The sequence below is a fragment of the Somniosus microcephalus genome, unplaced genomic scaffold (assembly GCF_052327205.1).
Source record: "Somniosus microcephalus isolate GS21.2 unplaced genomic scaffold, FLI_Smic_1.0 unresolved_chr3, whole genome shotgun sequence".
NCBI lineage: Eukaryota > Metazoa > Chordata > Chondrichthyes > Squaliformes > Somniosidae > Somniosus > Somniosus microcephalus.
The window spans coordinates 49584093-49601477 of NW_028225181.1; the positions used below are offsets into that span (position 1 = coordinate 49584093).

The 17385-nt window shown below is 51.5% G+C and overlaps 1 protein-coding gene across 4 annotated transcripts in view; it reads left to right on the forward strand.

Annotated features, from left to right (window-relative positions):
* The window catches only part of LOC147091418 (forkhead box protein J2-like), a 168968-nt gene that overhangs the window by 134469 nt on the left and 17114 nt on the right, over positions 1 to 17385 (forward strand). For all 4 annotated transcript variants that reach the window (XM_085976772.1, XM_085976773.1, XM_085976774.1 and 1 more), the window contains 2 exons: positions 6620 to 6784; positions 12687 to 12809. In XM_085976772.1, coding sequence (XP_085832898.1) covers positions 6620 to 6784; positions 12687 to 12809 — 288 coding nt within the window. The remainder of the gene's footprint in view (positions 1 to 6619; positions 6785 to 12686; positions 12810 to 17385) is intronic.

The window sequence follows — 17385 nt, forward strand, 5'->3', positions numbered from 1 at the left end:
CAGAGGCATGCTCCAGTTCTTAGTCAATAAAAGCCTACTTCGTATAAGTTCAACTCGTCGTCTTTGGTGTTGTTGATAGTGCATCAGCAAGTAATTAGGAAAGTAAATGGAATATAAACAGAAAATGCTGGAAATACTCAGCAGGTCAGGGCAGCATCTGTAGAGAGAGAAACAGAGTTAACATTTCAGGTCGATGACCCTTCGTCAGAACTGGAAAAAAGCTGGCGATGGAACAGGTTTTTAAGCAAGTGTGATGGGGCAGGGAAAGGGGGGAGGGGAGGAAAGAACAAAAGGGAAGGCCTGTGATAGGATGGAAGACAGGAGAGATTCAGAGACAACAGGGATGATGGGGCAAGGCGAGAGGAGATGGTAACGGGACAAGTTAAGAAACAAAGAATGGCTCTAGATGAAGTGTAAATGGCAATGGCGGAATGATCGATAGCTGCCATGAGGGAGAGAGAAAAAAAAATAATGGAACAAAAAGATAGGGGCCGAGGTTATGGTCTGAAATTGTTGAACTCGATGTTGAGTCCAGAAGACTGTAAAGTGTCTAATCGGAAGATGAGGTGCTGTTCCTCGAGCTTACGCTGAGCTTCTGTGGAACAATGCAAGAGGCCGAGGACGGAGAGATCAGAGTGGGAGTGAAGCGGTGAATTAAAGTGACAGGCGACCGGAAGCTCGGGGTCACCCTTACGGACTGAACGGAGGTGTTCCGCAAAGCGGTCGCCCAATCTGCGTTTGGTCTCCCCAATGTAGAGGAGACCGCATCGTGAGCAGCGAATACAGTATACTAGATTGCGAGAAGTACAAGTAAATCGTTGTTTCACCTGGAAGGGGTGTTTGGGACCCTGGACAGTGGGAAGGGAGGAGGTAAAAGGGCATGTGTTGCATCTCCTGCGCTTGCACGGGACGGTGCCGGGCGAAGGGGAAGGGCTGTTGGGGGTGATTGAGGAGTGGACCAGGGTGTCGCGGAGGGAGTGGTCTCTTCGGAATGCTGAAAGGGGAGGGGAGGGGAAGATGTGTTTGATGGTGGGATCACGATGGAGGTGGCGGAAATGGCGGAGGATGATCCGTCGACTGTGGAGGCTGGTGGGGTGAAAGGTGAGGACAAGGGGAACCCTATCGTGGTTCTGGGAGGGAGGGGCAGGGGTGAGGGCAGAAGTGTGGGAAATGGAACGGACACGGTCGAGGGCCGTGTCAACCACAGTAGAGGGGAATTCTCGGTTGAGGAAAAAGGAAGACATATCGGAAGCACTAGTATGGAAGGTGGCATCGTCAGAGCAGATGCGGCGGAGACGGAGAAACTGGGAGAATGGAATAGAGTCCTTGCAGGAATCGGGGTGGGAGGAAGTGTAGTCCAGGTAGCTGTGGGAGTCAGTGGGCTTGTAGTGAATGTTTGTCAATAGCCTATCCCCAGAGATGGAGACGGAGAAATCGCGAAACGGAAGGGAAGAGTCGGAGATAGAAACATAGAAAACAAAGAAAAATAGGAGCAGGAGTAGGCCATTCGGCCCTTCGAGCCTGCTCCACCATTCAATATGATCATGGTTGATCCTCTATCTCAATACCACATTCCCGCTCTCTCCCCATACCCCTTGATGCCTTTTATGTCTAGAAATCTATCTATCTCCTTCTTCAATATATTCAGTGACTTGGCCTCCACAGCCTTCTGTGGTAGAGAATTCCACAGGTTCACCACCTGAGGAAATTTCTCCTCATCTCAGTCCTAAATGTCCTACCCTGTATCCTGAGACTGTGACCCCTCGTTCTAGACCCCCCAGCCAGGGGAAACATCCTCCCTCCATCCAGTCTGTCGAGCCCTGTCAGAATTTAATACGTTTCAATGAGATCCCCTCTCATTCTTCTAAACTCTAGTGAATACAGGCCTAGTCGACCCAATCTCTCCTCATACGACAGTCCTGCCATCCCAGGAATCAGTCTGGTGAACCTTCGCTGCACTCTCTCTACGGCAAGTATATCCTTTCTTAGATAAAGAGACCAAAACTGCAGACAGTACTCCAGGTGTGGTCTCACCAAGGCCCTGTACAACTGTAGTAAGACATCCTTGCTCCTGTACTCAAATTCTCTTGCAATGAAGACCAACCTACCATTTGCCTTCCTAACTGCTTGCTGCACCTGCATGTTTGCTTTCAGTGACTGGTGTACAAGGACACCCAGGTCCCTTTGTACATCAACATTTCCCAATCTATCACCATTTAAGTAATACTCTACCTTTCTGTTTTTCCTACCGAAGTGGATAACTTCACATTTATCCACGTTATACTGAATCTGCCATGTATTTGCCCGCTCACTCAACTTGTCTAAATCACCTTGAAGCCTCTTTGCATCCTCCTCACAACTCACAACCCCACCTACTTTCGTGTCGTTAGGAATTATTACATTTGGTTCCCTCATCCAAATCATTGATATATATTGTGAATAGCTGGGGCCCAAGCACTGATCCCTGCCGTACCCCACTAGTCACTGCCTGCCTCCCCGAAAAAGACCCATTTATTCCTACTCTCTGTTTCCTGTTAACCAATTTTCAATCCATGCCAGTATATTACCCCCAATCCCATGTGCTTTCATTTTGCACACTAATCTCTTATGTGGGACTTTATCAAAGGCCTTCTGAAAATCCAAATACACCACATCCACTGGTTCTCCCTTATCTATTCTACCAGTTACATCCTCAAAAAGCTCCAGGAGGTTTGTCAAACACCATTTCCCTTTCCATGGACCATGTGAAAGTGAGAGAAGGGTGGAAATTGAAAGCAAATGGAATGTTGGCCTTTATTGCAAAGGGAATGGAGTATAAAAGTAGGGAAGTCCTGTTACAACTGTACAGGGCGTTGGTGAGACCACACCTGGAGTACTGCGTACAGTTTTGGTCTCCTTATTTAAGGAGGGATATGCTTGCATTGGAGGCAGTTCAGAGAAGGTTCACGAGGTTGATTCCTGAGAGGTTGGTCCTCTACCAACCTGCCCCCCGCCACACAGTCCTGCCCCCGATTATCAAAATCCATGACAAGGCCTTGGACAACGTGGACCACTTTCCATACCTCAGGAGCCCACTGTCAACAAGGGCAGACGTCGATGACGAAGTCCAACACCGCCTTCAGTGTGCCAGTGCAGCCTTCGGTCACCTGAGGAAGAGAATGTTTGAAGACCAGGACCACAAACCCGGCACCAAGCTCATGGTCTACAGAGCAGCAGTGATACCCGCCCTGCTGTATGCCTCAGAGACATGGACCATGTACAGCAGGCACCTCGAAGCACTGGAGAGGTACCACCAATGCTGCCTCCGCAAGATCCTGCAAATCCATTGGCAGGATAGGCGCACCAACGTCAGTGTTCTCGCTCAGGCCAACATTCCCAGCATCGAAGCTTTGACCACGCTCGATCAGCTCCGATGGATGGGTCACACCGTCCACATGCCCGATACGAGACTCCCAAAACAAGCGCTCTACTCGGAGCTCTGACACGGCAAGAGAGCCCCAGGTGGGCAGAGGAAACGCTTCAAGGACACCCTCAAAGCCTCCTTGAAAAAGTGTAACATCCCTACCGACACCTGGGAATCCCTGGCCCCAAGACCGCACAAAGTGGAGGAGAAGTATCCGGGAAGGTGCCGAACACCTCGAGTCTCTTCACCGGGAGCAAGCGGAAACCAAGCGCAGGCAGCGCAAGGAGCGCACGTCAACCCAAGCACCCCACCCACCCCCCCCTTCAACCACCGTCTGCCCCACCTGTGACAGAGACTGTAGGTCCCACATTGGACTCATCACTCACCTGAGAACTCAGTTTTAATGTGGAAGCAAGTCATCCTCGGTTCCGAGGGACTGCCTAAGAAGAACTAGGTTGATTCCTGGGATGAAGGGGTTGTCTGTCTTATGAGGAAAGGTTGAGCAGGTTGGGCCTATACTCATTGGAGTTTAGAAGAATGAGAGGGGATCCTATTGAAACATATAAGATTCTGAAGGGGGCTCAACAGGGTAGATGCAGAGAGGATGTTTCCCCTCGTAGGGGAATCTAGAACCAGGGGGAGTAATTTCCGAATAAAGGGGTCACCCATTTAAATCGGAAATGAGGAGGAATTTCTTCTCTCAAGGGGGTCATGAATCTGTGGAATTCTCTTCCTCAGAGAGCTGTGGAGGCTGGGTCATTGAATATATTTAAGGTGGAGATAGACAGATTTTTGAACTATTGGGGAGTGAAGGGTTATGGGTAGCGGGCAGGAAAGTGGAGTTTTTTTAAACTTGTTTATGGGATGTGGGCGTCGCTGGGTAAGGCCCAGCATTTATTGGCCATCCCTAATTGCCCCTGGAGAAGGTGGTGGTGAGCTGCCTCCTTGAACCGCTGCAGTCCGTGTGGTGAAGATACTCCCACAGTGCTGTTAGGGAGGGAGTTCCAGGATTTTGACCCAGCGACGATGAAGGATCGGCCGATATACTTCAAAGTCTGGCTGGTGTGTGACTTGGAGGGGAACTTGGAGGTGGTGGTGTTCCCATGCGCCTGCTGCCCTTGTCCTTCTCGGTGGAAGAGGTCGCGGGTTTGGGAGGTGCTGCCGAAGAAGCCTTGGCGAGTTGCTGCAGTGTATCTTGTAGATGGTACACACTGCAGTCACGGTGCGCCGGTGGTGGAGGGAGTGAATGTTTAAGGTGGTGGATGGGGTGCCAATCAAGTGGCTGCTATGTCCTGGAAGGTGTCGAGCTTCTTGAGTGTTGTTGGAGCGGCACTCATCCAGGCAAGTGGAGAGTGTTCCATCAGACTCCTGACTTGTGCCTTGTAGATGGTGGAAAGGCCTTTGGGGAGTCAGGAGGTGAGACACTCGCCACAGAATACCCAGCCTCTGACCTGCTCTTGTTGCCACAGTATTTATGTGGCTGGTCCAGTTAAGTTTGAGGCCAAGATCAGATCAGCCATGATCTTATTGAATGGCGGAGCAGGCTCGAGGGGCCAAATGGCCGACTCCTGGCTCCTATGTCTTATGTTCCTATGAACCTTGGCCAATTTCTCCTCCCCCTCCCCACCCAGTAGCCACTGCCTAATCTGGGATTCTGCATCCTCAGCACAGGCCGGAATGCAGCCTGGGCCTATCCTGCTCTATGTCTCCTTATCTAAGGAAAGATATACTTGCCTTGGAGGCGGTGCAACGAAGGTTCACTAGATTGATTCCTGGGATGAGATGGCTGTCCTATGATGAGAGATTGTGTAGAATGGGCCGATACTCTCTGGAGTTTAGAAGAATGAGAGGTGATCTCATTGAAACATACAAGATTCTGAAGGGGATTGACAGGGTAGATGCTGAGAGGTTGTTTCCCCCTGGCTGGAGTGTCTAGAACTAGGGGGCATAGTCTCAGGATAAGGGGTCGGCCATTTAAGACTGAGATGAGGAGGAATTTCTTCACTCAGAGGGTTGTGAATCTTTGGCTGAGCCTTGGAGTATATTCAAGGCTGAGATCGATAGATTTCTGGACTCTAGGGGAATCCAGGGATGTGGAGATCGGGTGGGAAAGTGGAATTGAGGTCGAAGATCAGCCATGATCTTATTGAATGGCGGAGCAGGCTCGAGGGGCCGTATGGCCGACTCCTGCTCCTATTTCTTCTGTTCCTGTGTGTTTGTGTGCAGCTCAGTACCACACTGGCTGAGATCAGACTAACTCAGCACAGGCCGGGGACGGAGCCTGGGCCTTTCCTGCTCTGTGTGTGGGGCTCAGTACCACACTGGCTGAGATCAGACTAACTCAGCACAGGCCGGGGATGGAGCCTGGGCCTTTCCTGCTCTGTGTGTGGGGCTCAGTACCACACCGGGTGTGAGATCAGACTAACTCAGCACAGGCCGGGGACGGAGCCTGGGCCTTTCCTGCTCTGTGTGTGGGTGGGGCTCAGTAACCACACTGGGTGTGAGATCAGGCTAACTCAGCACAGGCTGGGGACGGAGCCTGGGCCTTTCCTGCTCTGTGTGTGTGGGGCTCAGTACCACACCGGGAGTGAGATCAGGCTAACTCAGCACAGGCCGGGGACGGAGCCTGGGCCTTTCCTGCTCTGTGTGTGGGTGGGGCTCAGTCCCACACCGGGAGTGAGATCAGGCTATCTCAGCACAGGCCGGGGACGGAGCCTGGGCCTTTCCTGCTCTGTGTGTGTGGGGCTCAGTCCCACACCGGGAGTGAGATCAGGCTATCTCAGCACAGGCCGGGGACGGAGCCTGGGCCTTTCCTGCTCCGTGTGTGGGGCTCAGTCCCACACCGGGTGTGAGATCAGGCTAACTCAGCACAGGCCGGGGACGGAGCCTGGGCCTTTCCTGCTCCGTGTGTGGGGCTCAGTCCCACACCGGGTGTGAGATCAGGCTAACTCAGCACAGGCCGGGGACGGAGCCTGGGCCTTTCCTGCTCTGTGTGTGGGTGGGGCTCAGTAACCACACTGGGTGTGAGATCAGGCTAACTCAGCACAGGCCGGGGACGGAGCCTGGGCCTTTCCTGCGCTGTGTGTGGGTGGGGCTCAGTAACCACACCAGGTGTGAGATCAGGCTAACTCAGCACAGGCCGGGATTGGAGCCTGAGCCTTTCCTGCTCTGTGTGTGCGGCTCTTAACGAGGATTTCCGCTCTCTTTCCCCTGCAGGACTGGCGGTGAACCTGCAGCCAGTGAACTGTGACTCCAGGTTCCTCAACCACGCTCAGTTCAAGGATCTCTGCACATCGCTCAACCACATATTCGAGCAGAACGGGCTAATTCGGACCCAGGCTCCAGCACGCCCAGGAAACAGAGGCCCGAAAAACACTACAGGTACAAGGAGTGGTGATGATACCAATCGACTGCAACAGGACATAGAAAGGCTAGCAGAATGGGCAGACAAGTGGCAGAAGGAACAGGGAGAGGCGATATACAGTTAATGGCACAGTTTTAAAGAGTGTGCAGGGACAGAGGGACCTGGGAGTTAATGTGCATAGGTCCCTGAAGGTGGCGGGACATATTGAGAGAGTGGTTAGCAAAGCATATGGGATCTTGGGCTTCGTAAATAGAGGTATTGAGTACAAAAGTAGAGAAGTTATGCTTAACCTTTATAAAGCGCTGGTTAGGCCACAACTGGAGTATTGCGTCCAGTTCTGGTCACCACACTTTAGGAAGGATGTGAAGGCCCTTGAGAGGGTGCAGAGGAGATTTACCAGAATGGTTCCGGGGATGGGGGATCTTAGTTACAAGGACAGGTTGGAGAAGCTGGATTTGTTTTCATTTGGGCAAAGGAGGTTGAGGGGTGATTTGATCGAGGTGTACAAGATTATGACAGGTTTGGATAGACTAGATGGGGAAAGGCTGTTCCCACTAGTTGATGGTACGAGGACTAGTGGACACAGATTTAAGGTTTTGGGCAAGAGATACAGGGGGGGATGTGAGGAAAAACTGTTTTACGCAGCGAGTGGTGAGGACCTGGAACTCGCTGCCGACGGAAGTGTTGGAAGCGGAGACACTCAATGTTTTCAACAGGAGACTGGATAGGCACTTGAGGGAAATAAACTTGCAGGGCTCCGGGGATAGAGCGGGGAATGGGACTGACTGGATTGCTCTACAGAGAGCCGGCACGGACTCGATGGGCCGAATGGCCTCCTTCTGTGCCGTTATGACTCTATACTTCTATGAGTGATCGGGAGCGGCTGCGAGGGGTTTATAGTAAGGGTTAAATGGGACAGGGTGAGAGCGAGGGGGGTTCACAGTGAGGGTTAGAAGGCTTTGGAGAGGGTACAGAAGAGATTTTCTAGAATGGTACCAGGGATGAGGGGCTTCAGTTCTGTGGAGAGACTGGAGAAGCTGGGGTTGTTCTCCTTAGAGCAGAGAAGGTTAAGGGGAGATTGACCAGAATGGTACCAGGGATGAGGGACTTCAGTTACATGGAGAGACTGGAGAAGCTGGGGTTGTTCTCCTTAGAGCAGAGAAGGTTAAGGGGAGATTGACCAGAATGGTACCAGGGATGAGGGACTTCAGTTCTGTGGAGAGACTGGAGAAGCGGGGATTGTTCTCCTTAGAGCAGAGAAGGTTAAGGGGAGATTGACCAGAGTGGTACCAGGGACGAGGGACTTCAGTTATGTGTAGAGACTGGAGAAGCTGGGGTTGTTCTCCTTAGAGCAGAGAAGGTTAAGGGGGAGATTGACCAGAATGGTACCAGGGATGAGGGACTTCAGTTATGTGTAGAGACTGGAGAAGCTGGGGTTGTTCTCCTTAGAGCAGAGAAGGTTAAGGGGGAGATTGACCAGAATGGTACCAGGGATGAGGGACTTCAGTTCTGTGGAGAGACTGGAGAAGCTGGGATTGTTCTCCTTAGAGCAGAGAAGGCTAAGGGGGAGATTGACCAGAATGGTACCAGGGATGAGGGGCTTCAGTTACGTGGAGAGACTGGAGAAGCTGGGGTTGTTCTCCTTAGAGCAGAGAAGATTAAGGGGGAGATTGACCAGAATAGTACCAAGGATGAGGGACTTCAGTTATGGGGAGAGACTGGAGAAGCTGGGGTTGTTCTCCTTAGAGCAGAGAAGGCTAAGGGGGAGATTGACCAGAATGGTACCAGGGATGAGGGACTTCAGTTACGTGGAGAGACTGGAGAAGCTGGGGTTGTTCTCCTTAGAGCAGAGAAGGCTAAGGGGGAGATTGACCAGAATGGTACCAGGGATGAGGGACTTCAGTTCTGTGGCGAGACTGGAGAAGCTGGGGTTGTTCTCCTTAGAGCAGAGAAGGCTAAGGGGAGATTCGATAGAGCTATTCAAAATGATGTCTGGAACCAGGGATCACAGTCTCAGAATAAGGAGTCGGCCATTTAGGACTGAGATGAGGAGAAATTTCTTCACTCAGAGGGAGGTGAATCTTTGGAATTCTCTACCCCAGAGGGCTGTGGAGGCTCAGTCGTTGAGTATATTCAAGACAGAGATCGATAGATTTTTGAATATTAAGGGAATCAAGGGATATGGGGATAGTGCAGGAAAGTGGAGATGAGGTAGAAGATCAGCCAGGATCTTATTGAATGGCGGAGCAGGCTCGAGGGGCCAAAGGGCCGACTCCTGCTCCTATTTTTTTATGTTTCTATGTTTGTATGAAGGGTTTACACAGAGTAAATAAAGAGAAAGAGGGGCAAATTCAGTTGCGTTGTGCCTTCCGTTAGCACCTTAAGCGGGCGCTAATGGGGCGCAAAGCAACTAGCGCCCGGGCGCGGCGACGTTTGCGCTGCTCACGAAATTAACCAGACATTTTGCGGCAGCGCTAAACACTACCGCCACGATCTCCTGCGCCCGCAGATCGTGACATCAGTCGAGCGCGCAGCATCCCAGTAGCGGATATTGAGTGGCGCCCCCTGCCTTACCGCCTGCCGCGAGCAACGACAGGTTGAGGGGAGCGTTTTGCAGTCGGGAAGGGACTGGGCGAGCGCTATTTAAAGGCGGCCACTTGCTGCCTTTTTTTGTCGGCGACATTTTTGCACCACGCATTCTGAGAGGGAGAGAGAGAGACTTCTGGAGAGATTCAACGCTGTGTGAAGGAGTTTTGGGGACTGAGCAGCACTTTGCAGGTTGGTTTTGATTTGCCCTTCCTTGTATCGATTTAGAAGAGACTGTGGAGGCTGCACTCTGAGCTCTTTCCCTGGGCCTCTCCATTGTTCTTTCCATCAGATTTGATGTACAGGTCTCTCCAGGCCCAGATTGAAGGCTGCAATGAGCAGGGTGTGGATGGAGAGCAAGATCGACCCTCCTCTTTTAAGAACTGGCCGGCGACAGTGTGTCTGTGTTCTATTGCTGACTGACATCACTTGAGCTCCGCCAGCGCTCTGAGGTAGCGCCTCGCTCCTCGGCCTTTGCGCCTTAAGAGAGGTGTGTAGCGCCTGATTTAGCGCCCCAATCACCTCCAGGGGCGATAGAAGCCAAGTTTGCAGTTGGAGGCGATAATTAGAGCCAGGCGCTAAACTTTGCGCACGGCCGATAATCGCGCCCCAAACGGGGCGATACCGAATTTCTCCCCCAAACTATCTCCAATGGCTGATGGGTCGAGAACCAGCGGACACAGATTTAAGATGATTGGCAAAAGTACAAGAGGCGACAGGAGGAAAAACTTTTGTATGCAACAAGTGGTTAGGATTTGGAATGCGCTGCCTGATAGGGCGGTGGAAACAGATTCAATAACAGCCTTCAAAAGGGAATTGGATAAATACTGGAAGGAGAAAAAATTGCAGGAATACGGGGAAAGAGCGGAGGAGTGGGACTGACTGGATTGCTCTTCGAGAGAGAGCCAGCGCAGACTCGATGGGCCGAATGGCCTCCTTCTGTGCTGTACTATTCTACGACTCTATTCCAGATTGATCCCTGGGATGAGAGCACGGTGGCATAGTGGTTAGCACTGTTGCCTCACAGCGCCAGGGACCCGGGTTCGAATCTGGCCTCGGGTGACTGTCTGTGTGGAGTTTGCACATTCTCCCCGTGTTTGCGTGGGTTTTCTCCGGGTGCTCCGGTTTCCTCCCACAGTCCAAAGATGTGCGGGTTAGGTTGATTGGCTATGATAAATTGACCCTTAGTGTTAGGGGGATTAAATAGGTGGGGTTACGGGGATCGGGTGGGAGATGTGTCGGTGCAGGCTCGATGGGCCGAAATGGCCTCTATCTGCACTGTGGGGTTTCTGTGATTTCTGTTTCTGTGATTGTCCAATGAGGAGAGATTGAGCAGATCAGGCCGGCATTCTTTGGCGTTGAGAAGAATGAGAGGTGTTCTCATTGAAACATACAAAATTCTGACAGGGCTTGACAGGGTAGATGTGGGGAGGATGTTTCCCCTGGCTGGGGAGTCTAGAACCAGGGGTCACAGTCTCAGAATAAGGGGTCGGCCATTTAGGACTGAGATGAGGAGAAATTTCTTCACTCAGAGGGCGGTGAATCTTTGGATTTCTCTACCCCAGAGGGCTGTGGAGGCTCAGTCGTTGAGGATATTCAAGACAGAGATCGATAGATTATTGATGAAGGGAATCAAAGGATACGGGGATAGTGCAGGAAAGTGGAGTTGAGGTCAATGATCAGCCATGATCTTATTGAATGGCGGAGCAGGCTCGAGGAGCCGAATGGTCTCATTCTGTGCTGTACTATTCTAAGATTCTATGAATCTATGAAAAGGGACAGGGTGTGAAAGAGGGGGTTAATTAAACCGCTATTTACAATGGAGGTTACCTATGTAAGCACGTCACGGTGTAATTACACACTGTCACCACTGGTGGCGCTGTAAGGACAGTGAATGGAGAGAGGAATTTGTGTGCAAATGTGGGGTTACATCTATTGAAAATTGACATTGAAAATTGGTTTAACACCAACATCTTTTCCCTCTCCCTCTCTGTCTCTCTCTCTCTGTATCTCTCTCCATCTCTCTCTCTCTCGCTGTTTGTCTCTCTCTGTCCCTCTCCCTCTGTATCTCTCTCCGTCTCTCTCTCTGTCACTGTCTCTCCCTCTCTGTCGCTGTCTGTCTTGCTCTCTCTGTCACTCTCTCTCTGTGTCTCTCTCTCCCTCTCTCTATCTGTCTCTCTCTCACTCTCTCTCTCTCTCTCTCTGTCTCTCTCTCTCTGTCACTCTGTCACTCTCTATCTCTCTCGCTCCCTGTCTCTCTCTCTCTCTGTCTCAATCTGTCACTCTCTTTCTCGCTGTTTCTCTCTCCCTCTCTCTCACCCTCTCTGTGTCTCTCTGGCTCCTCCTCTTTCTCTCTGTCTGTCTCTCTGTCTCTTGCTCTGTTTCTGTTTCTCTCCCTGTCTCTCTCTCTCTTTCTATTTCTCTCTCTGTCTCTCTCTCTGTCTTTCTCTCTCTCTCTCTCTGTCTCTCTCACTCGCTGTTTCTCTCTCCCTCTCTCTCACCCACTCGATGTGTGTGTCTCTCCCTCGGTCCCTGTATGTCTCTTCCTCGCTCTCGCTCTCCATGTCTCCCTCTGCCTTTCTCTGTATGTGTCTCTCTCTCTTTCTCTCTCTCTGTCTCCATGTCTCTCTCTCTCTGTCTCTGTCTCTCGCTCTGTCTCTCTCGCTCTGTCTCTCTCTCTCTGTCTCTCTCTCTCTCTGTCTCTCTCTCTCTCTCTCTCACTCTGTCTCACACTCTCTCTTTCTCTGTCTCTCTCTCTCTCTGTCTCTCTCTCTCTCTCTCTGTCTCTCTCTGTCTGTCTCTCTCTCTGTCTCTGTCTCTCTCTGTCTCTGCCTCTGTCTCTCTCTCTGTCTCTGTCTCTCTCTGTCTCTGCCTCTGTCTCTCTCTCTGTCTCTGTCTCTCTCTGTCTCTGCCTCTGTCTCTCTCTCTCTGTCTGTCTCTCTCTCTGTCTCTCTCTGTCTCTGCCTCTGTCTCTCTCTCTCTCTCTCTCTGTCTCTCTCTGTCTGTCTCTCTCTCTCTCTCTGTCTCTCTCTGTCTCTGTCTCTGTCTCTCTCTCTCTCTCTCTGTCTCTCTGTCTCTGTCTGTCTCTCTCTCTCTCTCTCTCTCACTCTGTCTCACTCTCGCTCTCACTCTGTCTCTCTGTCTCTCTCTCTCACTGTCTTTCTCTCTGTCTCTTTCTCTGTCTGTCTCTCTCTCTCTCACTCTGTCTCTCTCTCACTCTCTCTCTGTCTCTGTCTCTCTCTCTCTCTCACTCTGTCTCTCTCTCACTCTCTCTCTGTCTCTCTGTCTGTCTCTCTCTTTCCCTCTGTCTTTCTCTCTCTCTCTCTTCCTCAGATAATTCAAGTTACCAGACTGCAATGACCCAGACTGGACCGCTGTATCCTCCAGAGTCAGGAACTGGGGCCTATCCACAGGCTCCAAACTTTGTCACTCCTCTCGTCGCTGATCCTCTACAAGGTAAAACTCTCCCTCCTAATTTAATTTTACTGCGGGCTTTACTCTGTATCTAATCCGTGCTGTACCTGCCCTGGGAGTGTTTGATGGGACAGTGTAGAGGGAGCTTTACTCTGTATCTAACCCCGTGCTGTACCTGCCCTGGGAGTGTTTGATGGGACAGTGTAGAGGGAGCTTTACTCTGTATCTAACCCATGCTGTACCTGCCCTGGGAGTGTTTGATGGGACAGTGTAGAGGGAGCTTTACTCTGTATCTAACCCGTGCTGTACCTGCCCTGGGAGTGTTTGATGGGACAGTGTAGAGGGAGCTTTACTCTGTATCTAACCCTGTGCTGTACCTGCCCTGGGAGAGTTTGATGGGACAGTGTAGAGGGAGCTTTACTCTGTATCTAACCCCGTGCTGTACCTGCCCTGGGAGTGTTTGATGGGACAGTGTAGAGGGAGCTTTACTCTGTATCTAACCCATGCTGTACCTGCCCGGGGAGTGTTTGATGGGACAGTGTAGAGGGAGCTTTACTCTGTATCTAACCCCGTGCTGTACCTGCCCTGGGAGTGTTTGATGGGACAGTGTAGAGGGAGCTTTACTCTGTATCTAACCCGTGCTGTACCTGCCCTGGGAGTGTTTGATGGGACAGTGTAGAGGGAGCTTTACTCTGTATCTAACCCCGTGCTGTACCTGCCCTGGGAGTGTTTGATGGGGCAGTGTAGAGGGAGCTTTACTCTGTATCTAACCTGTGCTGTACCTGCCCCGGGAGTGTTTGATGGGACAGTGTAGAGGGAGCTTTACTCTGTATCTAACCCGTGCTGTACCTGCCCTGGGAGTGTTTGATGGGACAGTGTAGAGGGAGCTTTACTCTGTATCTAATCCGTGCTGTACCTGCCCTGGGAGTGTTAGATGGGACAGTGTAGAGGGAGCTTTACTCTGTATCTAACCCGTGCTGTACCTGCCCTGGGAGTGTTTGATGGGACAGTGTAGAGGGAGCTTTACTCTGTATCTAACCCGTGCTGTACCTGCCCTGGGAGTGTTTGATGGGACAGTGTAGAGGGAGCTTTACTCTGTATCTAACCCGTGCTGTACCTGCCCTGGGAGTGTTTGATGGGACAGTGTAGAGGGAGCTTTACTCTGTATCTAACCCGTGCTGTACCTGCCCTGGGAGTGTTTGATGGGACAGTGTAGAGGGAGCTTTACTCTGTATCTAACCCGTGCTGTACCTGCCCTGGGAGTGTTTGATGGGACAGTGTAGAGGAAGGTTTACTCTGTATCTAACCCGTGCTGTACCTGCCCTGGGAGTGTTTGATGGGACAGTGTAGAGGGAGCTTTACTCTGTATCTAACCCGTGCTGTACCTGCCCTGGGAGTGTTTGATGGGACAGTGTAGAGGGAGCTTTACTCTGTATCTAACCCGTGCTGTACCTGCCCTGGGAGTGTCTGATGGGACAGTGTAGAGGGAGCTTTACTCTGTGTCTAACCCATGCTGTACCTGCCCTGGGAGTGTTTGATGGGACAGTGTAGAGGGAGCTTTACTCTGTATCTAACCCGTGCTGTACCTGCCCTGGGAGTGTTTGATGGGACAGTGTAGAGGGAGCTTTACTCTGTATCTAACCCCGTGCTGTACCTGCCCTGGGAGTGTTTGATGGGACAGTGTAGAGGGAGCTTTACTCTGTATCTAACCCGTGCTGTACCTGCCCTGGGAGTGTTTGATGGGACAGTGTAGAGGAGCTTTACTCTGTATCTAACCCATGCTGTAACCTGCCCTGGGAGTGTTTGATGGGACAGTGTAGAGGGAGCTTTACCCTGTATCTAACCCCGTGCTGTACCTGCCCTGGGAGTGTTTGATGGGACAGTGTAGAGGAAGCTTTACTCTGTATCTAACCCGTGCTGTACCTGCCCTGGGAGTGTTTGATGGGACAGTGTAGAGGGAGCTTTACTCTGTATCTAACCCGTGCCTGTACCTGCCCTGGGAGTGTTTGATGGGACAGTGTAGAGGAAGGTTTACTCTGTATCTAACCCGTGCTGTACCTGCCCTGGGAGTGTTTGATGGGACAGTGTAGAGGGAGCTTTACTCTGTATCTAACCCGTGCTGTACCTGCCCTGGGAGTGTTTGATGGGACAGTGTAGAGGGAAGGTTTACTCTGTATCTAACCCGTGCTGTACCTGCCCTGGGAGTGTTTGATGGACAGTGTAGAGGAAGGTTTACTCTGTATCTAACCCGTGCTGTACCTGCCCTGGGAGTGTTTGATGGGACAGTGTAGAGGGAGCTTTACTCTGTATCTAACCCGTGCTGTACCTGCCCTGGGAGTGTTTGATGGGACAGTGTAGAGGAAGGCTTTACTCTGTATCTAACCCGTGCTGTACCTGCCCTGGGAGTGTTTGATGGGACAGTGTAGAGGGAGCTTTACTCTGTATCTAACCCGTGCTGTACCTGCCCTGGGGAGTGTTTGATGGGACAGTGTAGAGGAAGGTTTACTCTGTATCTAACCCGTGCTGTACCTGCCCTGGGAGTGTTTGATGGGACAGTGTAGAGGGAAGCTTTACTCTGTATCTAACCCATGCTGTACCTGCCCTGGGAGTGTTTGATGGGACAGTGTAGAGGGAGCTTTACTCTGTATCTAACCCGTGCTGTACCTGCCCTGGGAGTGTTTGATGGGACAGTGTAGAGGGAGCTTTACTCTGTATCTAACCCAGTGCTGTAACTGCCCTGGAGTGTTTGATGGGACAGTGTAGAGGAGCTTTACTCTGTATCTAACCCGTGCTGTACCTGCCCTTGGAGTGTTTGATGGGACAGTGTAGAGGAAGCTTTACTCTGTATCTAACCCGTGCTGTACCTGCCCTGGGAGTGTTTGATGGGACAGTGTAGAGGGAGCTTTACTCTGTATCTAACCCGTGCTGTACCTGCCCTGGGAGTGTTTGATGGGACAGTGTAGAGGAAGGTTTACTCTGTATCTAACCCGTGCTGTACCTGCCCTGGGAGTGTTTGATGGGACAGTGTAGAGGGAGCTTTACTCTGTATCTAACCCTGTGCTGTACCTGCCCTGGGAGTGATTGATGGGACAGTGTGGAGGGAGCTTTACTCTGTATCTAACCTGTGCTGTACCTGCCCTGGGAGTGTTTGATGGGACAGTGTAGAGGAGCTTTACTCTGTATCTAACCCGTGCTGTACCTGCCCTGGGAGTGTTTGATGGACAGTGTAGAGGGAGCTTTACTCTGTATCTAACCCGTGCTGTACCTGCCCTGGGAGTGTTTGATGGGACAGTGTAGAAGGAGCTTTACTCTGTATCTAACCCGTGCTGTACCTGCCCTGGGAGTGTTTGATGTGACAGTGTAGAGGAGCTTTACTCTGTATCTAACCCGTGCTGTACCCTGCCCTGGGAGTGTTTGATGGGACAGTGTAGAGGGAGCTTTACTCTGTATCTAACCCGTGCTGTGCCTGCCTGGGAGTGTTTGATGGGACAGTGTAGAGGGAGCTTTACTCTGTATCTAACCCGTGCTGTACCTGCCCTGGGAGTGTTTGATGGGACAGTGTAGAGGGAGCTTTACTCCTGTATCTAACCCGTGCTGTGCCTGCCCTGGGAGTGTTTGATGGGACAGTGTAGAGGGAGCTTTACTCTGTATCTAACCCGTGCTGTGCCTGCCCTGGGAGTGTTTGATGGGACAGTGTAGAGGGAGCTTTACTCTGTATCTAACCCGTGCTGTGCCTGCCCTGGGAGTGTTTGATGGGACAGTGTAGAGGGAGCTTTACTCTGTATCTAACCCGTGCTGTACCTGCCCTGGGAGTGTTTGATGGGACAGTGTAGAGGAGCTTTACTCTGTATCTAACCCATGCTGTACCTGCCCTGGGAGTGTTTGATGGGACAGTGTAGAGGAAGGTTTACTCTGTATCTAACCCGTGCTGTACCTGCCCTGGGAGTGTTTGATGGGACAGTGTAGAGGAAGCTTTACTCTGTATCTAACCCGTGCTGTACCTGCCCTGGGAGTGTTTGATGGGACAGTGTAGAGGGAAGGTTTACTCTGTATCTAACCACCGTGCTGTACCTGCCCTGGGAGTGTTTGATGGGACAGTGTAGAGGAGCTTTACTCTGTATCTAACCCGTGCTGTACCTGCCCTGGGAGTGTTTGATGGGACAGTGTAGAGGAAGGTTTACTCTGTATCTAACCCGTGCTGTACCTGCCCTGGGAGTGTTTGATGGGACAGTGTAGAGGGAAGCTTTACTCTGTATCCTAACCCGTGCTGTACCTGCCCTGGGAGTGTTTGATGGGACAGTGTAGAGGGAGCTTTACTCTGTATCTAACCCGTGCTGTACCTGCCCTGGGAGTGTTTGATGGGACAGTGTAGAGGAAGGCTTTACTCTGTATCTAACCCGTGCTGTACCTGCCCTGGGAGTGTTTGATGGGACAGTGTAGAGGAGCTTTACTCTGTATCTAACCCGTGCTGTACCTGCCCTTGGGAGTGTTTGATGGGACAGTGTAGAGGAAGGTTTACTCTGTATCTAACCCGTGCTTGTACCTGCCCTGGGAGTGTTTGATGGGACAGTGTTGAGGGAACTTTACGCTGTATCTAACCCATGCTGTACCTGCCCTG